The following is a 22,502-nucleotide window of genomic DNA, read 5'->3' on the forward strand; positions in this document are numbered from 1 at the left end:
GTGAAAAGGCAACACAGCACAGCAAGTGTTTATAGCGCTGTCCCTGCTGAAACACAATTTCAGCCATTTAGTTTCCTACTTGTTTCTGACTGAAAAGTTCTGTTACTGAAATCCCTCATTTTTTAAAGAAAAACATTTCCTATTCCCTCAACCCTTGCTCTGTTTACATGAAACATGTAAGCATCACATGCATGTGACCAATATTTCCTGTTTATGACAAACTCAGAACACAGTAACACGTGACAGCTCGATAGTGTTTATACAAGCTACTATACAACGCCTACTAATGATAACGACATTACTTATTATTATATTGATGGTCATAATAATAATTGTAATAACAATAAGGAGATCAAGAAAAAGGAGGCTTTTGGAGTGAGAGCTGTGTGTATATTATGTGTGACAAACAGGTGCTGTTAGATTACAATATTGTTCTGCCTGTTTGAAACAGTGTAAACAAATCTAATTATAAGTAATACCAGTCTGTTCTAATGAAAAACAAATTGTAAAGCCTTTAAAAACCAGCCAAATCTGTGAAATTTCTTTATCCAACATTTTGCTGCTGCATGAGGCTTGGTGCTCACAGAATCAGTAAGTTATTAAACAAACACTCAAACAGGCAACAGAAGCAAGATCTGTCTTATTTCTGTAGATCTATATGGATGATTTATAAAGCCAGGCACATTTGACATTTAGGCTATTGATTATAGACCTAATTAAGTTTGGGTTTCTTCAATTTTCTTAGATAATTAGGCAAGGAATGTTTCCTCGTCTCTGCTGCTGCCTCCGCCGCATTGTTGTCAATCCCAATATGCTGTTTAACTTTGCTGTTATGCACATAGCAACATGGGGAAAGGTTTTACGGAGCACTGAAGATTGTTTCAGAACGGTGCACAGCGACCGTATCCAACGATGGACAAAGCACATTTGTTATAAAATAATATTAGATTTATTAGTGTTGCACCATTATTTTAACATAATATAACCATATACAATTTCAGTATCACATGTCTTAGAGTGATGGACTGGACCATCCCCGTGGCCTCCACAATGAATTAGTCCACTGAGACCGGTGCGAATCACACAGGTGTCTTGTGCACCATATGTTTTTTATTTGTATTATTATTGCCACTGCTCGACTAAAGAAATATCTGCCGACAAACAGCCTATCGACCAAACAATCGACCAGTTGACTAAATGGGGTCAGCCCTATTCTATTCTACTGAGACAGTTACTTTATGTTCGTATTGTTATCTTTGATTTCATATTGTCGTAGTGTTGAGCGATTTAGTGCTTTTTGAGGTTTGACCCAAAAAAAAATCATCCCGGGTTTCGATACTTTTTTAAAACATTGAATGCACTATGTATTATGTGGGTTGAACGCTGTAACAACACAGAATACATTTTACATTTCCATATTAGTCATTTAGCAGACGCTCTTATCCAGAGCGACTTACAGTAGTGAATACATACATTTCATACTTTTGTTGTTGTACTGGCCCCCTTGGGAATCGAACCCACAACCCTGGCGTTGCACACACCATGCTGGCGTTGCAAATACCATGCTGGCGTTGCACACACCATGCTGGCGTTGCAAATACCATGCTGGCGTTGCACACACCATGCTGGCGTTGCACACACCATGCTGGCGTTGCAAATACCATGCTGGCGTTGCACACACCATGCTGGCGTTGCACACACCATGCTGGCGTTGCAAATATCATGCTGGCGTTGCACACACCATGCTGGCGTTGCACACACCATGCTGGCGTTGCACACACCATGCTGGCGTTGCAAATACCATGCTGGCGTTGCACACACCATGCTGGCGTTGCACACACCATGCTGGCGTTGCAAATACCATGCTGGCGTTGCACACACCATGCTGGCGTTGCACACACCATGCTGGCGTTGCACACACCATGCTGGCGTTGCACACACCATGCTGGCGTTGCACACACCATGCTGGCGTTGCAAATACCATGCTGGCGTTGCAAATACCATGCTGGCGTTGCAAATACCATGCTGGCGTTGCACACACCATGCTGGCGTTGCACACACCATGCTGGCGTTGCACACACCATGCTGGCGTTGCAAATACCATGCTGGCGTTGCACACACCATGCTGGCGTTGCACACACCATGCTGGCGTTGCACACACCATGCTGGCGTTGCACACACCATGCTGGCGTTGCACACACCATGCTCTACCAACTGAGCAACAGGGAATAAAACTATGAATAAAAGTCCCATGATGGTAGTGACTGAACATTACTGCTGATCACTTATTAACCATCACTTAGTCACATTATTTGACTTGTTTGTTAGGGGTGTGTACGGGAGGCGAAGTCAGGTGCAGGAGAGCAGAGTGTAGTAAACAGGCGCACTTTAATTCCGGTCCAAAATTGAAAGCACATAAAAACAATAACGTGCCAAAAACACGGAACATAGCAAAAGTATGGCGCCTGACAAAATCCACATAACAATAAACAATTACACACAAAGACATGGAGGGGAACAGAGGACTAAATACATGCAGTGTGATTATGGAATGAGAACCAGGTGTGTAATGGAACAAGACAAAACAAATGGATATATGAGAAATGGAGCGGCGATGGCGAGAAAGCCGGTGACGTCGAACGCCGAACGAACAAGGAGAGGAGCCGACTTCGGTGGAAGTTGTGACGTTGTTGTGTATATTACATTCGTTTTATTTGATGACTTTATTATTTTAAGTCATCATCTCATCTCTGTGCTGTCTGATAAAATCACTATTTTAGTAATTCTTCAAAGTAAATAAGGCATATGACTGCTGAGTACCAATTATTAATCACTTAGATCATATATTTTCAGATAGAGCTACCTTGCGACACAACTGCTCTCAATCCCTCTCGATTGTAGGTCTTCAGTCTCTTCTCGCCCTCTGGTCTGCAGCACACAGACCGGACAAGTAGGTGCCCAATGGATTATGGTCGTTGTAGTTAATTACCACGTTCTCTGCACTAAACTATGTAGAATATGGGCCTGTTGGAAACTACAACTCCCTACTACATCGCACAGTTCGGGCTGGATCTGATTTATTTCTAGAGAAACTGCGCATTGAGGTCACAGAAAAGCAACTAATAAAATATCATTCAAATAATTGAACCGAGGTAGGTTAATTCGTTTAAAAATAACAGACATTTTGGTTAGTCGCTCAGCACTACATTGTCGAGTAAGCATTTTGTTGGACGGTGTACACCATGTGTATCCCGTACGACTAATAAAACTTGAAACACACAAACATATAGTACACACACACACAAACACCCACCCTGTACTGTGTTATACAAACTGTTTGTCTGAGACACTTACACCCTCCCTGGCCTTTTATATTGATTTGTGCTTACAGCATTAGTACTCACTTAGAATGGGAGGCATGTCCTCACGTTAACATACAGACAGACCATGTAGACTAGACACACACACACACACACACGTCTCCAGACCATATAGACTAGATACAAACACGCACGCTCAAGAGCATGCTGATACAAACACACACAAATCGATAGGGAGTAGCTTCCTAAGGCTACTAAATCTAGTCAGTAATAACACAGCTACTATGTATTCAGAGAGTATATTTAATGAACCTCACTCTGCCGCATTATGTATACTGAACAAAAATATAAACGCAACATATAAAGTGTTGGTCCCATGTTTCATGAGCGGAAATCCAATACATTTTCCATAAGATCCCATACATTTTCCATAAGCACAAAAAGCTTATTTCTCTCAAATGTTTGTTTACTTCCCTGTTGAGCGTTTCTCAAGATAATCCATCCACCTGGAAGGTGTGGCGAGGCGAGACGTGGGGGAGCCGGGCGTGGGGGAGCCGGGCGAGGCGGGGGCGAGACGAGGCACGGGGGAGCCAGGCGAGATGAGGCGCGGGGGAGTCGGGCGAGACGCGGGGGAGCCCGGGGAGTCGGGCGAGGCGCGGGGGAGCCCGGGGAGTCGGGCGAGGCGCAGCCCGGGGAGTCGGACGAGACGAGGCGCAGCCCGGAGAGACGAGACGAGGCGAGGCGCGGGGGAGCCCGGGCGAGGCGGGACGTGGGGGAGCCCGGGCGAGGCGGGACGTGGGGGAGCCCGGGCGAGGCGGGACGTGGGGGAGCCCGGGGAGTCGGACGAGGCGCGGGGGAGCCCGGGCGAGGCGGGACGTGGGGGAGCCCGGGCGAGGCGGGACGTGGGGGAGCCCGGGGAGCCCGGGCGAGGCGGGACGTGGGGGAGCCCGGGGAGCCCGGGCGAGGCGGGACGGGACGTGGGGGAGCCCGGGCGAGGCGGGACGTGGGGGAGCCCGGGCGAGGCGGGCGAAAAAACTCTGATGCTTCCAATATGTGGTGTCAGCATTCTGTGAGTACTGACGCTGGGAGATAAGAAGCAAGTACAGGGAGTGAATATTTAATCAATAACCGACATGAAACAAAACATTTTTACATTTACATTTACATTTTAGTCATTTAGCAGACGCTCTTATCCAGAGCGACTTACAGTAGTGAATGCATACATTTCATACAATTTCATACATTTTTTTTTTTTTTTTTCTCCTGTGCTGGCCCCCCGTGGGAATCGAACCCACAACCCTGGCGTTACAAACACCATGCTCTACCAACTGAGCTACAGGGAAGGCCCTAAAACATGGACAGCGTCTGGACAGAGGGAACAAAACAACATTAATGCTGACACAGGGATGAGGAATAGACGGATATAGGGTAGGCAATCAATAAGTGATGGAGTCCAGGTGAGTCCAATGATGTGCTGATGCGTGTAACGATGGTAACAGGTGTGCGTAATGATGGGCTGCCTGGCACCCTCGAGCGCCAGAGAGGGGGAGCGAGAACAGGCGTGACAGTTTTGTCACACAACACAATGCCACAGATGTCTCAAGTTTTGAGGGAGAATGCAATTGGCATGCTGACTGCAGGAATATCCACCAAAGCTCTTGCCAGAGAATTGAATGTTAATTTCTCTACCATAAGCCGCCTCCAACATCGTTTTAGAGAATTTGGCAGTACGTCCAACCGGCCTCACAACCGCAGACCATTTGTAGCCACTTCAGCCCAGGACCTCCACATCCAACTTCTTTACCTGTGGGATCGTCGGAGACCAGCCACCCGGACAACTGATGAAACTGAGGAGTATTTCTGTCTGAAATAAAGCCCTTTTGTGGGGAAAAACTCATTCTGATTGGCTGGGCCTGGCTCCCCAGGGTTGGCTAAGCCCCTGTCCAGTCATGTGAAATCCATAGATTAAGGCCTAATTAATTTATTTCAATTGACTGATTTCCTTATATGAACTGTAACTCAGTAAAATCGTCACTTGTTGCGTTTCTATTTTTGTTCAGTATATTTAAGTTGACTTGATTCTTCCTAATATTATGCCAGTTTATTTGTACAGTATAATTTAACACAACCCACCACCACCTCCCAATAAAACACATATGAAAACATTTTAAGTTTTACCAATATTCTTTTTATTCGCATAGAAAATCAAAGAAACCAAACAAACAGTTTGCACTGTTATACATAAGACTTTGTGAAAAGCTGAGCGTATTTAAAGGAAAGGTTTCTAAGACCGTAAAGAAGGCTCTAGATCTTTTCTCTTCCCCCAGAATGCTTTTCCCACTGGAGTTTTGGATTGGAAAAAGCCATAAGGCTAATTAAGTTTAGCATGGTATATTTAAGCAATAAGGTATGAGGGGATGTGGTTTTTGGCCAATATACCACGGCTAAGGGCTGTTCATATGTACGGCGGAGCGCCTGGAAAAACTCCTTAGCCGTGGTATATTGGCCATATACCACAAACCCCCGCGGTGCCTTATTGCTAATATAAACTGGTTACAAATGTAATTAGAACAGGAAAAATACATGTTTTGTCATACCCGTGGCCAATCAGCACTTAGGGCTCGAACCACCCAGTTTATAATAAAAACTATAGTCTATACATAACTCACTCTAACAATCTCTTTTCTTTCTCTCCCTCCTTTTCCCATCACTCTCTTTACTCTTCTCTCCGTTGTGATTCAGTTGTGATTGAGAGGCTAGAACATTGTTATAATATACGTAGATTGACAGAAATACACTTCCGAGTGTGTGATTAGAGTGCAGAGATGCACAGTGCTGCAGTTTGGTTCATCCATGATTTCTACGGAACTCTTTGCCCCTCTACCTGTGACCTGACTGTGTCTGTCTCGCTGGATCTGGATGACTGACTATGATGCACACAGAGATACTAAGTAGATACTAAGTAGATACCAAGTAGATACTAAGTAGCTATAATGGTACGGCTATTACAGCTTGCTGTGTTTGTGTGGTGAATGGGTACATCATTGTAAACGCGTTTTTTTCCCCCTTCCTCTTTCCTGATAGCAACCAATAGAAAATGCCTTTTACTTTGGGTTGATATACTTAATTTGATTGCAGACATTTCTGTATGATTGTCCAGTTAACATGCCTTTGCTTTTCATATTATGATGACATGCAATATGCAAAAGGATATATCCTTTAATATTGGTGTTCTGTATGTTAAGGGAAACGCCAATATGTTGAATTATTTTATTCCATGACCTTGTAATAACAATTTTATCTCTTTAAAGATGGGCACGTTTGATGAATACACTCTTTTCACTTTCTGCTCCTTCCTGTACTAAAACATCAATGATAGGTCAAGTAGAAATAAACTGGTCCTGAAGTAGCAGGGTTTGGATGAGGGTCTAGTTATATTCCCACCCTTTCCCTCTGCCATTAGTTCTCTCTTTGCTCTCCCTCTTCACTCTCCCTCCTCTTTTGTCTATCTCGCTCCTTACTTTTTCTCCCTCTCTCTCTCTCTCTCTCTAAGGATCAGGGTCTATAGTCTTCCTTTTCACCCTTTCCCTCTTTTATTATCCCCCCCCTTCCTCAATTATTCCGTCATCTTTTTTTTACCTCCCTTTGCTTACTCCTATCTCTCCCTCTCATTAGAGTCCCCGGGCGGGCAGCGCTGCAGTAGGAGCCCCTGTCCCTCAGACCTGCTATCAGCTCTTCTCAGCTAGAACAAAGTTATCTCTGTCTCGTTCCCTCTCTCTCTGCAACACAAAATAAACAGAGAAATAAAATAAAAATACAAGAGGGGAAAGAGAAAAGTAGAGGTCTAAGATAGGAACATATATATTTTCTGTCAGTCAGTGATGAGTTGTTGTGACTAGTACCATCAAACCCTTACCCGTGTGTCTACACAGCGCATACAGAAGTAGGTAGTTGTATACACTACATGACCAAAAGTATGTGGACACCTGCTCGTCTAACATCTCATTCCAAAATCACGGGCATTAATATGGAGTTGGTCCCCCCTTTGCTGCTATAACAGCCTCCACTCTTCTGGGAAGGATTTCCACTAAATGTTGGAACATTGCTGCGGGGGCTTGCTTCCATTCAGCCATGAGCATTAGTGAGGTCGGGCACCGATGTTAGGCGATTAGGCCTGGCTCGCAGTCGACGTTCCAATTCATCCCAAAGGTGTTCGATGGGGTTGAAGTCAGGGCTCTGTGCAGGCCCGTCAAGTTCTTCCACACCGATCTCGACAAACCATTTGTGGACCTTGCTTTGTGCACGTGGGCATTGTCATGCTGAAAGAGAAAAGGGCCTTCCTCAAACTGTTGCCACAAAGTTAGAAGCACAGCATCGTCTAGAATGACATTGTATGATGTAGCGTTAAGATTTCCCTTCACCGGAACTAAGGGGCCTAGCCCGAACCATGAAAAACAGCCACAGACCATTATTCCAACTCCACCAAACTTTACAGTTGGCACTGTGCATTGGGGCAGGTAGTGTTCGTCTGACATCTGCCAAACCCAGATTGGTCCGTTGGACTGCCAGATGGTGAAGCGTGATCACTCTCGAGTACACGTTTCCACTGCTCCAGACTCCAATGGCGGCGAGCTTTACACCACTCCAGCCGATGCTTGGCATTGCGCATGTTGATCTTAGGCTTGTGTGTGGCTGCTTGGCCATGGAAACCCATTTCATGAAGCTCCCGACGAACAGTTCTTGTGCTGACGTTGTTTCCAGAGGCAGTTTGGAACTCAGTAGTGAGTGTTGCAACCGAGGACACGCCATTTTTACGCGCTTCAGCACTCGGCAGTCCTGTTCTGTGAGCTTGTGTGGCCTACCACTTTGCGGCTGAGCCATTGTTGCTCCTAGACATTCCCACTTCACAATAACAGCACTTCCAGTTGACCGGGGCAGCTCCAGCAGGAAAAAAATTTGAAGAACTGACTTGTTGGAAAGGTGGCATCCTATGACGGTGCCACGTTGAAAGTTACTGAGCTCTTCAAGAAGGCCATTCTACTGCCAATGTTTGTCTATGGAGATTTCATGGCTGTGTGCTTGATTCTATTCACCTGTCAGCAACGGATATGGCTGAAATAGCCGAATCCACTCATTTGAAAGGGTATCCACATACTTTTGTATATATAGTGTAGCAGTCTACACAAGTGTTTCTCTCTGGGATATATTTGCCTTTTAGCGTCTGCCTACGCCTAAACATCCACCTTAAACTACTAACTGTCTTTTATGGAATAGAAGGAAGAGTACAGTAGCTGTAAAGATACTGAGACCTCAAAACAATGTATAAACATGAGAAGCACTGAAACACTTCTGTCACCCAGCTAACATGTATGTGGGGTGGCTCAGTGGGGACACAGCAACCCAAGCCAGTCAGCTAAGTAACAGACCAATAAGATTCAGAGCAGAACTGAGGAGGCACAGAGGCTACTTTGGAACCCAGGAGACCAACCAACCAACCGCCTGCTAGAACCGTATCCTTAGAACGGCATCCAACCGGTGGGGGTGGGAGAAGTGTGTCTGAGATGATGTCATCACGTGTAGGTGTAGTCTATATCCGGGATCATCCCTTGCTCCCGGTAACCCTGGTTGGTCCCGTAGCCTGCCGTGTGACCCAGTTGGGTGATGATGCCGTTGTGACTCTGGTTGCTCCGGTAGGTGCCGTTACCATGCGTTGAGGGGAAGATGGTGTGCACGTAGGTCACATCCTCCCCTCCTTTGGGTTGCAGTGGCTGATGGGTCGTCATGGGCGTCATGGCGAAGCCGGGGCTCCTGATCTCCAGGATGGAGCTGTCCTTCTTAGTACCCGACTCCACGTAGTCATCGTATGGCTTCCCGACCCCGCGCGGACCTCTGACCCCATAGGATTCTGTTTCCCCAGAGACATACCCGGTGCGCTGGCCGTACCAGCAGAAGATGCCAAAGATGAGTATGAGGGAGACCAGGGCCGTGGCTCCACCGATGATCTCGGCCACGGGGAGGGCTGCCATCTCTGTGTCCGAGTCCTCACCCCCGTCTCCCCCCTCGGGGCGCAGAGCCTCCCCCGTCTCTATCTGAGAGCAGACGGGGGTCTGGTCTGTTGTGTCCTTCACCTGCTGCTGGCCTCTCTGTGACCCTCTAGAGTGCGAGGAGGTGGAGCGCAGGGGGAGTAGGCAGATGAGGTAGTGTGATCGTGGCGTGAGCTGGGTCAGTAGGTACTGCTGTCTCTCCCCGGGGACAAGCGTCTCTGTGATGGAACCCAGAGCGGCGCTGCTGCCCAGCCTCAGCCACGACAGCCGGAAGGAGGGCGCCGGCCGCGGGCACAGCCATGTCACCTGCACACTGTCTGCTGACAGAGGCTTCACGGTGAGTTCTAAAGCGTTGTGTGAGGCATGACCCCCCGCCTCTCCTCCCGGTGGTAACGGCATCACCAGGCCCGGCCGTATGGCTCTGAGGGTGAACAGAGAGCCCTGGGTGGGGGGAAAGGTGGTAGTACTAGTGACAGTGTCAAGTTCCAGACCACCACCTCCTCTACCCCCCACACTGTTCACCCCTCCTGGGGGGCCTTCACACTGGTCCATGAGCCCAGAGAGGTCCCTGAGGGCCTGGCCTCGCACCGCCTCCGGTCCGTGGCAGGTCAGGCCCCGTACCGTCACCGCTGCCCCGCGGCCATACAGCCAGGCGTGGAGCCAGCGCAGGTTACAGCCACAGTACCAGGGGTTTCCTCGCAGCAGCAACAGCTCCAGGCCGTCCGTGTCCCTCAGCAGCCCCCGGGGCAGAGTGGTCAGGTTGTTCCCTGCAGGCATGGAAGTGGACACAAGTCACTCTACGTATGGCACCTGATGTAGAATAATATGCTCATCTGCTGCTAATTTTGTGAGTAGTTCACTAAAGTTACTCTGCAATATACAGAGTATATGTCTAGACTCAGAGCAATGTCAAATCTTAGCTAGAATCCTAAGGAAACTATTTTCATCTGTTCTAATTAGGGTTGAATAGTGGGAACCGGGTTACTGAGATTTACCACCCAAACCCACTCCCTTATCCCGATTTTATAAAGAACTGTGAGAAACCGGTAAATTCAAATGTTATTTTTATGAACAGCATGACTTGAAATGGAAGTGTTAAATTATATGCAATATCTAAATCTGTCTTCTCTACGGGCCAAGGCCTGCCCTCTGCTATCTGCATGACCGATCATCAACTCTTAGGGTGGGGACAGACAGCGCATCTCAGTATGAAGAGGAGTTCACAATGCATGTATCATCTCATCATGGTAACTTCTTTTCTTGTGGACGGTAGGAATACATTTGCTGCAGCATAGCAGTAATGTAAGGACTGAATGCACGTCCAATTTATACATCTCCATCTGGCTTTTGGAGGTTTCCTTATTTTTTCATTGTAAAGATGCATTTTTTAAATTGCAACCTCAGAGTTTTAAAACAGCCCATCAGTTTAATATTGTTATTTTAAATCAGTGCACACACGAGCGCACCCTGTCTTTCTCTCCATCAGTTCTGTTTCTGTTGTGCGTAATGTGCAGTAGCCTGTATCATAATTATGTATTGAATAACGGCACTATTATTTAGACTTTTTTGGGCTTGGGATAATAAAAGGTCTTTAATGTAGGGCTGATCAGGCTGGTTGGTTACCTGACAGGTCCAGCCGCAGCAGCCTCCTCATCCCGTCCAGGGTCCCCCGGGGCACGTGAATCAGTCCGTTGTCCTGCAGGTGCAGCCTCATCAGGTGTGTGCTGGGCAGGTTGATGGGTGGGGCCTGCAGGGCGTTGCGGACCAGCGACAGCTCCGTGAGGTTGGCCAGGCGGGAGAAGGTGTCGTCGGCGATGCGGGTGTTGGCCAGGAGATTCCCGTCCAGGACCAGGCGTCTCAGTGAGGCCAGGCCCCGGAAGGCGTGGGTGGGGATGGTGTTGATGCGGTTGTCGTCTAACCTCAGCTCCTCTAAAGAAGCCGGGAGGCCGGCTGGGATGCTGGACAGGTGGTTCCGGGAGAGGAAGAGTAACCTCAGCCGCGGCGTACCGGAGAAGGCCCGCTCCTGAATGCTCACTGTGGAGATGGAGTTGTCGTCCAGGTGTAGCCTCTCTAGCAACGGTAACCTGGCCAACGCCGTGCGCGGCAACGTCCGAATGTTGTTGTCCTGCAGGTGTAGTTCCCGTAGCGATGGCGGCAGGTGTATCGGAAACTCATCTAGTTGGTTGGCGTAAAGGTAGACCACACGGATACTACTGCTGCGCTCTAACGACGCCGGCAGGCCGGAGTTGGCCAACCGGTTGCTCTGTAGGTAGAGAACGGTAGCCGTTAACGGTAGTGGAGGGATCGTGCTCAGGCTCCGGTCGTTACAGTAGACGAAGCCCTCGTCACACCGGCACACTGACGGGCACGGGAAGTCTTCCTCGCCTTCCTCCATGGCAACTGCTGCTGCCGCCGCCAACTCCAGCATCTCGGCCAATAGAGTCAGGCACAGGAGGAGCAGAAAGAGCCAATCACGGAGCTCGGTCAGACTCTCGGCAGCCATAATCCCGCCCTCTGTGAGTGGGAGAGAGACAGAGAGTTAATGAGTTTTGAGAGTCGTTGTGCTTCAGGAAAGAGAAAGAATAAGAGTTACAGCTCATTTCTATCCGGATTTTGAAATTCTTGTGTTGTGTAAATGTGTTGTCTTCTTCAAGTTTTAGTGATGTGATGTCTTTTGTTGGGTGTTTGAACAAAGAAAGTGTTTGAGTGTATGAATAGTCGCTGGGCCCAATAGAGTGGAGCTGTCCTGATAATATGGGTCCCTCCTACCACCCAGAAGCTGTCCTGATGATATGGGTCCCTCCTACCACCCAGAAGCTGTCAGGATAATATGGGTCCCTCCTACCAACAAGAAGCTGTCCTGATGATATGGGTCCCTCCTACCACCCAGAAGCTGTCCTGATGATATGGGTCCCTCCTACCACCCAGAAGCTGTCCTGATGATATGGGTCCGTCCTACCACCCAGAAGCTGTCCTGATGATATGGGTCCCTCCTACCACCCAGAAGCTGTCAGGATAATATGGGTCCCTCCTACCACCCAGAAGCTGTCCTGATAATATGGGTCCCTCCAACCACCCAGAAGCTGTCAGGATAATATGGGTCCCTCCTACCACCCAGAAGCTGTCAGGATAATATGGGTCCCTCCTACCACCCAGAAGCTGTCCTGATGATATGGGTCCCTCCTACCACCCAGAAGCTGTCCTGATAATATGGGTCCCTCCTACCACCCAGAAGCTGTCCTGATGATATGGGTCCCTCCTACCACCCAGAAGCTGTCAGGATAATATGGGTCCCTCCAACCACCCAGAATAGGAAGGGACATTGGAGAGGGTGAGAGTGTGTGAGGGACGGACTTTTTATTTTTTTATTTTTTTTATTTAACTAGGCAAGTCAGTTAAGAACAAATTCTTATTTACAATGACATGGAGGGGAAGTGAAGGTTGTGAGAGGAACACCGAGAGCTTGGGATAAAGTTTAACGAGAAGAACTGGAGAGAGAAAATGAGTGAAAGGATTTTAGATGTTTTAATTCTCATGATGAGGGGGAAACATTAGGAGGGGAATCAGATTAGCCTAGGTAATATTGGTGATGTTAATATTCTGGAAAACATCTTTTCCCCCTTGATAAATTTGAATAAACCAACAATTGATTCATACAGTGCCTTCGGAAAGTATTCAGACCCCTTGACTGTTTTCACATTTTGTTACGTTAGACTTATTCTAAAATTGATTAAATTGTATTTTTTCCTCATTAATCTACACACAATACCCCATAATGACAAAGCAAAAACTGTTTTTTTGAAATCTTTGCTAATTTATTACAAATAAAAAACTGAAATCACAAGTATTCAGACCCTTTACGCAATACTTTGTTGAAGCACCTTTGGCAGCGATTACAACATTGAGTCTTCTTGGGTGTGATGCTACAAGCTTGGCACACCTGCATTTGGGGAGTTTCTTCCATTCTTCTCTGCAGATCCTTTCACTCTCTGTAAGGTTGGATGGGGAGTGTTGCTGGACAGCTATTTTCAGGTTTCTCCAGAGATGTTTGATTGGGTTCAAGTCCAGGCTCTGGCTGGGCCACTCAAAGACATTCAGAGACTTGTCCCGTAGCCACTCCTGTATTGTCTTGGCTGTGGGCTTAGGGTCAATGTCCTGTTGGAAGATGAACCTTTGCCCCAGTCTGAGGTCTTGAGCACTCTGGAGCAGGTTTTCATCAAGGATCTCTCTGTACTTTGCTCCGTTCATCTTTGCCTCGATCCTGACTAGTCTCCCAGTCCCTGCTGCTGAAAAACATCCCCACAGCATGATGCTGCCACCACCATGCTTCACCGTAGGGATGGTGCAAGGTTTCCTCCAGACGTGAATGCCAAGCGATTAATCTTGGCTTAATCAGAACAGAGAATCTTGTTTCTCATGATCTGAGAGTCTTTAGGTGCCTTTTGGCAAACTCCAAGCGGGCTGTCATGTGCCTTTTACTGAGCAATGGCTTCCTTTCTGGCCACTCTACCATTGGTGGTAGGCCTGATTTGGTGGAGCGCTGCAGAGATGGTTGTCCTTCTGGAAGGTTCTCCCATCTCCACAGAGGAACTCTGGAGCTCTGTCAGAGTGACCATCGGGTTCTTGGTCACCTCTCTGACAAAGGCCCTTCTCCCCCGATTGCTCAGTTTGGCCGGGCAGCCAGCTCTGGGAAGAGTCTTGGTTCCAAACATATTCCATTTAAGAATGATGGAGGCCACTGTGTTCTTGGGGACCTTCAATGCTGCAGAAATGTTTTGGTAATCTTCCCCAGATCTGTGCCTCAACACAATCCTGTCTCGGAGCTCTACGGTCAATTCCTTTAACCTCATGGTTTGGTTTTTGCTCTGACATGCACTGTCAACTGGGGGCCCTTATATATTATATAGACAGGTGTGTGCCTTTCCAAATCATGTCCAATCAATTGAATTTACCACAGGTGGACTCCAATCAAGTTGTATAAACATCTCAAGGATGATTGATGGAAACAGGCTGCACCTGCGCTCAATTACGAGTCTCATAGCAAAGAGTCTGAATACTTATGTAAATAAGGTATTTCTGTTTTTCTCTTGTCATTATGGAGTATTGTGTGTAGATCTCTGAGGAAAATTTTGATTTAATCAATTTTAAAATAAGACTAACATAACAAAATGTGTAAAAAGTCAAGGCGTCTGAATACTTTCCGAAGGCACTGTATGCATGTCTGAAGTTTGTTATACAAGTCGGAGAGGCAACGTAACTGGGATTTAGAAAAACCACAAACATTCACTCACAACAAACTGAGATGTACAGTATTGTGTGTGTGTGTGTGTGTGTGTGTGTGTGTGTGTGTGTGTGTGTGTGTGTGTGTGTGTGTGTGTGTGTGTGGTTATTGTTCTCCAAATGTGGTATAAATTATTCAGTGAAGAGCTTCTGAATTCCCAAGAAATATTTAAGTGCATGTTTTACAGGTCCTTTTTTTTTAACCTTTATACATTCCTCGGTTTACATTTCTCTGTTTGTCTTTTGGTGTTGAATATTTGAGAGTGTCATCAATTTACAATTCAGAAAAACAAAAAGGAATGTCAGTTGAGTTTTATAGCATACTGTTCATATGACACCAAGAAATGAGATGATACATTATTGTGTACAGTGCAGTATATTCTAGGGGTTTCCGTTTAGACTTGGACATGTGTTCTCCTGTCCTCTGAAATGCTTGACATGATTTGACAGAACATTTGACAAACAAATGCTCTGCAGGCAAGTTTTTCCACAAGTGTATGTGTGTGTGTTTTCACTCTCAGGACAACATGCAAAATTGCCCCTCGGCTCCAGTCAAAATCCATGCAAAGCAAACAAGAGATGGCAACAATGAGAGGGAGGAGTAGAGCAAGGGACTGAAAGAGACAGATGGAGAGATGGACAGACTGAGAGAAGGAGATGAGGCTGACTGCCAGTGGGTTGTGAGATACTCAGAATGGAATGAATTGGTTTTAAAAGGAGAATCATTCATAATGATGTCATGTTGCTGTGTATCTAGTGGTGTCCTCATATGAACGTCAGGGCCTTGTGGAGGAGTTTTGGCAGGATGATGATAATGATTGATAGAGTTATATCCGGATTCAAGACGGGATCTGGAGGTGTTTCTATGTATTCTTAGCACAAAACAGCCGGTTTCAAAGTACTGCAACAGCCAACGTTCACCCAACGGAGGGAGGGAGGGAGTCGAGGAGCATAAAAACATATTGGAGAGTCTCCACTATGAATAACAAATAGCATGTAGCTCTCTGTGACGCCCGCCTGCTCCCATTCATAATCATACCTTTGGGATAAACCGGGGGACTGGGGGGTGTCTCAGCGCCAGACTCTCACATACACATTTCCTCTCAATGATTTAAAATGTTTCATTCTTCCTCCTCTTTTCCCTAAGCCGTCTCTCTTCCTGAGCGCGCTCTCTCTCTCTCTCTCTCTCTCTCTCTCTCTCTCTCTCTCTCTCTCTCTCTCTCTCTCTCTCTCTCTCCACTCCATCTTTCATATCAACTCTTCCTCACTCTTGGAGTTTGTTTACATAACTGGCCATGTAGTTATTTCTGCCATACCCCTCTCTCTCTTCATCTCTCTCCTCTCTCCTTGGATAATCTCTTTCATCTGTTCAGGTCCTCATCCTTTTGTTTATCCACTCACTCCATTCCTTCAGACTGAGATTGGCTCAATCAGACCCCACCCAGCTCGCTCCTCCTCCAATCCTCCTCCTCCCTAGTGAGTCTGTTTTCCTTTCTGTCGTTTAATTTGGATTCTGTCCTTCCTACCTCACTCACTGCTATTTTCTCTGAGGCATCGCTCTAAGAATTTCAAAACATCTTCTGAAATGACACATGAGCTGTATATATCAGTAGAATATAGAGAAATTATGACAGGTTATGTTTTAAGACATTACAGAGCAACTTTGTAAAAATACATTGAACCTGAAATCTCTGAAGATGATGTTTGAGAAACCTGTTTAACTTACCCTCTCAGTGGTTCGTATCTCTTTGCCTTCTGTCTTTGTCTGTTCCACAGCTGAAGGGGCTGTTCGTGTGTGACAAGTCAGAGTGTGTGTGTGTGTGTTTCCAGTTCACTCTGTCCGTAATAGTTCAGAGGTTCAGTCAGTCCCCTCCGAGCCACCGTACTTCCTGTGGCATTGGTGAGCGATGAAGATGACGGTGACGATAATGATGTTTGTAGCCCGTAGGTCTCCTGGAAGCAGAATGGGAGAGGAGGAAGGCACAGGGAGCAGCATGGCCCAGCTAGCCTAACAGCCTACAGCCCCATCCAGAGTAGCATCTGGCAGCTCAGTCAGTATCCAGGAGAGTCAGTCTTCAAGGCCTCTCTGCTGGTGGGTTTATGTTGTCTTCATGATGATTTACATAGGTCCAGATGGTCATCCAGTCAGGCTGTGTCTGTATAGATTGAACCAGCGGGGGGGAATGGAGAATGTTACACAGTTTAGAGGTTAGAGGAAGTGACTCGAACAGAGTGGAGGAGGAGGAGGTGGTGGGATGAGAGGTCACAGGAGTCCACTTGTTATCCTTAACTTGGAGGATTAGAATGAATCATCTCTGGCTCTTAAGGCCTATAGTGACACTGCTCGTTTTCCACCCAGGCACTTGTTCTCTCCTCGAATCTGCAGGGATTAGTGGCCAAGATGATATTCATTGATAATTATCTGATGTGACCCGCTCAATGTTTGCTGTGGGCCACGTGTGTGTGTGTGTGAGAGAGAGCGAGAATGTGTGTGTTGTCTGTGGGTTTGTCAGTCTCAGTTCTTCAGCTTGTTGGTGGTAGGAGCGATGTCCTGCCGTTTGTGGTACTTGCCCCAGAGACACTGCACCCCCCTGTGGGGAGAACAGAGTGGGCAGTTAGCTAGGACTCCTCACTCATACATACACACAGGCTTTGTCCCAAATGGCACCCTAGGGCTCTGGTCAAAAGCAGTGCACTATGTAGGGAATAGGGTGCCATTTGGGACATCGCCATTCACTACTTTATCAATGAGTCAACTGTATACCAGCAGGGTAGGTTTCCGAAGAACCATTATAATTTTTTTTGCTTAATACGAATGCTTAAGTCTAACCATACTCAAGTTAATCTTCAAAGGACAGACACTCCAGCTTCAGTGACTAGACAGTTATGTGTGGCAAGGTGACGAGTCTAGGATTAAAGCACTGTTCTTCAGTCCTGGTTATGAGGACCTACAGACTTTCATTCCAGCCCAGTACTAACACATCCGATGCAGTTATTCAACTTCACATCAAGACTTTTGATTTGTTGAATCAGTTGTGTTAGTGCTGGTCTGGAAGAAAAGCCTGCACACCCCAAGGACCAGACTTGAAGAACACTAGATTGAGAGGTCTAGAAAGAGAAAAGCAGAGCGTGTAGTGAGGTAGTAATGTGTGTTGAGGTAGAGTAGTGTGGTAGCGTAGTGTGACAAGGTAGTGTAGCGTAGTGAGGTAGTGTGGTGAGGTAGCGTGGTATGATGAGGTGGTGAGGTAATGTAGTGAGGTAGTGTAGCGTGGTATGGTGAGGTAGCGTGGTGAGGATTCGTAGTGTAGCGAGGTAGTGTCACGTGGTATGGTGAGGTAGTGTAGCATAGTGTAGTGAGGTAGTGTAGCATAGTGTGGTGAGGTAGTGTAGTGTCTTGTGGTGAGGTAGCATAGTGTAGCGTGGTGAGGTAGTGTGGTGAGGTAGCGTGGTGAGGTAGTGTAGCGTGGTGAGGTAGCGTGGTGAGGTAGCGTGGTGAGGCGTGGTGAGGTAGCGTGGTGAGGTAGCGTAGTGAGGTAGCGTAGTGAGGTAGTGTAGTGTGGTGAGGTAGTGTAGTGTGGTGAGGTAGCGTAGCGTAGTGAGGTAGTGTGGTGAGGTAGCGTAGCGTAGTGAGGTAGTGTGGTGAGGTAGCATAGTTTGGTGAGGTAGTGTGGTGAGGTAGCATAGTGAGGTAGCGTAGTGTAGCGAGGTAGTGTCACGTGGTATGGTAGTGTAGCATAGTGTAGTGAGGTAGTGTAGCGTAGTGCAGTGAGGTAGTGTAGCATAGTGTGGTGAGGTGGTGTGGTGAGGTAGCATAGTGTAGCGAAGTGTGGTGAGGTAGTGTGGCAAGGTAGCGTAGTGAGGTAGCGTAGTGTGGTGAGGTAGCATAGTTTGGTGAGGTAGCATAGTTTGGTGAGGTAGCGTAGTGTGGTGAGGTAGCGTGGTGAGGTAGCGTGGTGAGGTAGCGTAGTGTAGCGTAGTGTGGTGAGGTAGCGTAGTGAGGTAGCGTGGTGAGGTAGTGTAGCGTAGTGTGGTGAGGAAGCGTAGTGTGGTGAGGTAGTTCTTTGTAGCGTGGTGAGGAAGCGTAGTGTGGTGAGGAAGCGTAGTGTGGTGAGGAAGCGTAGTGTGGTGAGGAAGCGTAGTGTGGTGAGGTAGTTCTTTGTAGTGTGGTGAGGTAGTGTGGTGAGGAAGCGTAGTGTGGTGAGGAAGCGTAGTGTGGTGAGGAAGCGTAGTGTGGTGAGGAAGCGTAGTGTGGTGAGGAAGCGTAGTGTGGTGAGGTAGTTCTTTGTAGTGTGGTGAGGTAGTGTGGTGAGGAAGCGTAGTGTGGTGAGGAAGCGTAGTGTGGTGAGGTAGCATAGTTTGGTGAGGTAGCATAGTTTGGTGAGGTAGCGTAGTGTGGTGAGGTAGTGTGGTGAGGTAGCGTGGTGAGGTAGCGTGGTGAGGTAGCGTGGTGAGGTAGCGTAGTGAGGTAGCGTAGTGTAGCGTAGTGTGGTGAGGTAGCGTAGTGTGGTGAGGTAGCGTGGTGAGGTAGCGTGGTGAGGTAGCGTAGTGAGGTAGTGTAGCGTAGTGTGGTGAGGTAGCGTAGTGTGGTGAGGTAGCGTAGTGTGGTGAGGTAGCGTGGTGAGGTAGCGTGGTGAGGTAGCGTGGTGAGGTAGCGTGGTGAGGTAGCGTAGTGTGGTGAGGTAGCGTAGTGTGGTGAGGTAGCGTAGCGTGGTGAGGTAGCGTGGTGAGGTAGCGTGGTGAGGTAGCGTAGTGTGGTGAGGTAGCGTAGTGTGGTGAGGAAGCGTAGTGTGGTGAGGTAGTTCTTTGTAGTGTGGTGAGGTAGTAATGTCAGTGTAGTGTATTTTGGTGTGGTGGTTGTGTTTCTGTGCTCCTCCCTCCCCATGCTGACACAGCCTATAACCAGCCATGGATAGCTAGTACTGTAGCAGTAGAATAGAATATAGACTAGAATGGTTCCTCTGGGTCTCATTGGCTGACAGCTCTATTGTCCTGACCTCTGCTGAATGTCTGTTCTGCAGCACCACAACAACACTTAGAACAGCAGTTACACTGTACTACTGGAGATGGACTGGGTCTTGTACAGCATTATGTACTGGGTCTTGTACAGCAGTACCACAGATGGACTGGGTCTTGTTCGGCAGTACCACAGATGGACTGGGTCTTGTACAGCATTATGTACTGGGTCTTGTACAGTAGTACCACAGATGGACTGGGTCTTGTGCGGCAGGACCACAGATGGACTGGGTCTTGTGCGGCAGGACCGCAGATGGACTGGGACTTGTGCGGCAGGACCGCAGATGGACTGGGTCTTGTGCGGCAGGACCGCAGATGGACTGGGTCTTGTGCGGCAGGACCGCAGATGGACTGGGTCTTGTGCGGCAGGACCGCAGATGGACTGGGTCTTGTTCAGCAGTACCACAGATGGACTGGGTCTTGTTCAGCAGTATGTACTGGATCTTGTACAGCAGTACCACAGATGGACTGGGTCTTGTATGGCAGTACCACAGATGGACTGGGTCTTGTTCAGCATTATGTACTGGGTCTTGTACAGCAGTACCACAGATGGACTGGGTCTTGTACGGCAGTACCACAGATGGACTGGGTCTTGTACAGCAGTAACACAGATGGACTGGGTCTTGTACAGCAGTAACACAGATGGACTGGGTCTTGTACAGCAGTAACACAGATGGACTGGGTCTTGTACGGGAGTACCACAGATGGACTGGGTCTTGTACAGCAGTAACACAGATGGACTGGGTCTTGTACAGCAGTAACACAGATGGACTGGGTCTTGTACAGCAGTAACACAAATGGACTGGGTCTTGTACAGCAGTAACACAGATGGACTGGGTCTTGTACAGCAGTAACACAGATGGACTGGGTCTTGTACAGCAGTAACACAGATGGACTGGGTGTCTTCTAGTAATCTTTTATGGTCCTCTATATTACCAGAACACTCACAGAGCAGCAGTATAGGAGATGTATGGTCCTCTATATTACCAGAACACTCACAGAGCAGCAGTATAGGAGATGTATGGTACTCTATATTACCAGAACACTCACAGAGCAGCAGTATAGGAGATGTATGGCCCTCTATATTACCAGAACACTCACAGAGCAGCAGTATAGGAGATGTATGGCACTCTATATTACCAGAACACTCACAGAGCAGCAGTATAGGAGATGTATGGCCCTCTATATTACCAGAACACTCACAGAGCAGCAGTATAGGAGATGTATGGTCCTCTATATTACCAGAACACTCACAGACCAGCAGTATAGGAGATGTATGGTACTCTATATTACCAGAACACTCACAGAGCAGCAGTATAGGAGATGTATGGTACTCTATATTACCAGAACACTCACAGAGCAGCAGTATAGGAGATGTATGGTCCTCTATATTACCAGAACACTCACAGAGCAGCAGTATAGGAGATGTATGGTACTCTATATTACCAGAACACTCACAGAGCAGCAGTATAGGAGATGTATGGTACTCTATATTACCAGAACACTCACAGAGCAGCAGTATAGGAGATGTATGGTACTCTATATTACCAGAACACTCACAGAGCAGCAGTATAGGAGATGTATGGTACTCTATATTACCAGAACACTCACAGAGCAGCAGTATAGGAGATGTATGGTCCTCTATATTACCAGAACACTCACAGAGCAGCAGTATAGGAGATGTATGGTCCTCTATATTACCAGAACACTCACAGAGCAGCAGTATAGGAGATGTATGGTCCTCTATATTACCAGAACACTCACAGAGCAGCAGTATAGGAGATGTATGGTACTCTGGGGTGTGTTCTGGTAATATTGGGCCACATAAAGAGGATTCTCCAGAGGACACTTCTATCTATCTATCACCAATGAGGAGAAAAGCAGTCTTCATATTTTTGACTAGAGCACCAATGTGTGCTGTGCAACGAACATTCATTAAAACCTGTGTGTGTGTGTGTGTGTGTGTGTGTGTGTGTGTGTGTGTGTGTGTGTGTGTGGAAGAATGCAAATGATGTGCATGTGCTATGGTGAGCACAACATCTAATTGTTTGTCTGTGTTAAAGCATGAGTCTCCACTCGTGTGTGTGTGTGTGTGTGTGTGTGTGTGTGTGTGTGTGTGTGTGTGTGTGTGTAACTGTTTAACCAACAACTCACGTAACCCCCCACTCCCCTCCTATTTCTCATTTACTGAGGGAGAGCTGGAAAGAGGGAGGTGATGTGATAGGAGAATGAGAGGGAGAGAGAGGGGGACAGAGAGAGGGAGGAAGAGTGGGTGATATGAGAGGGAGAGAGAGAGAGAGTGGGAAGCCAGAGCGAGCGAGAGAGGGAGGAAGAGTGGGTGATATGAGAGGGGGAGAGAGGGGGAAAGCCAGAGCGAGCGAGAGAGGGAGGGGGCAGATTTATGAACCCATTGGAATGTAATTTGGAGGCAGAAATTACTGTCAGCCTGAGCAAGGTTTAAACTCACTGAAGCCTGAATCAACATCCACTGACGTGAGTGAGTGAGTGAGTGAGTGAGTGAGTGAGTGAGTGAGTGAGTGAGTGAGTGAGTGAGTGAGTGAGTACAGGAACGGAGGCATGTTTTATAGTAAATAGAAGTGGTTGGTAAATGTGATGGGAGAATAATACCACAGAGCATGGTTCGCTATGCAGATGGGAGAATAATACCACAGAGCATGGTTCGCTATGCAGATGGGGAGTATAATACCACAGAGCATGGTTCGCTATGCAGATGGGAGTATAATACCACAGAGCATGGTTCGCTATGCAGATGGGGAGAATAATACCACAGAGCATGGTTCGCTATGCAGATGGGAGAATAATACCACAGAGCATGGTTCGCTAT

At 47.4% G+C, this 22,502-nt stretch overlaps 2 protein-coding genes and 1 non-coding gene across 4 annotated transcripts in view; 1 reads left to right on the plus strand and 2 right to left on the minus strand.

Annotated features, from left to right (window-relative positions):
- macrod1 (mono-ADP ribosylhydrolase 1) overlaps window positions 1-22,502 on the plus strand; it is a 104,951-nt gene that overhangs the window by 21,710 nt on the left and 60,739 nt on the right. The gene's annotated exons all lie outside the window — the stretch shown is intronic.
- Window positions 4,591-4,666, minus strand: trnat-ugu (transfer RNA threonine (anticodon UGU)). The gene has a single exon. It is a non-coding gene; the product is annotated as a tRNA-Thr (tRNA).
- LOC115168654 (leucine-rich repeat transmembrane protein FLRT1-like) lies at window positions 8,468-11,867 on the minus strand. Its single transcript, XM_029724120.1, has 2 exons — window positions 10,988-11,867; window positions 8,468-10,131 (listed from the first exon to the last, which is right to left on the minus strand). The coding sequence occupies exons 1-2, from the start codon at window positions 11,865-11,867 to the stop codon at window positions 8,891-8,893; spliced, it is 2,121 nt and encodes a 706-aa protein (XP_029579980.1). The 3' UTR covers window positions 8,468-8,890.

This window comes from Salmo trutta, chromosome 3 (assembly GCF_901001165.1).
Source record: "Salmo trutta chromosome 3, fSalTru1.1, whole genome shotgun sequence".
Lineage (NCBI taxonomy): Eukaryota > Metazoa > Chordata > Actinopteri > Salmoniformes > Salmonidae > Salmo > Salmo trutta.

Coding starts and splice junctions, on each gene's coding strand:
- LOC115168654 (XM_029724120.1), bottom strand. CDS start 11,867: ATGGCTGCCGAGAGTCTGACCGAGCTCCGTGATTGGCTCTTTCTGCTC. Junction 10,132..10,987: donor GCTGCGGCTGGACCTGTCAG/GTAACCAACCAG, acceptor CCATGCCTGCAG/GGAACAACCTGACCACTCTG.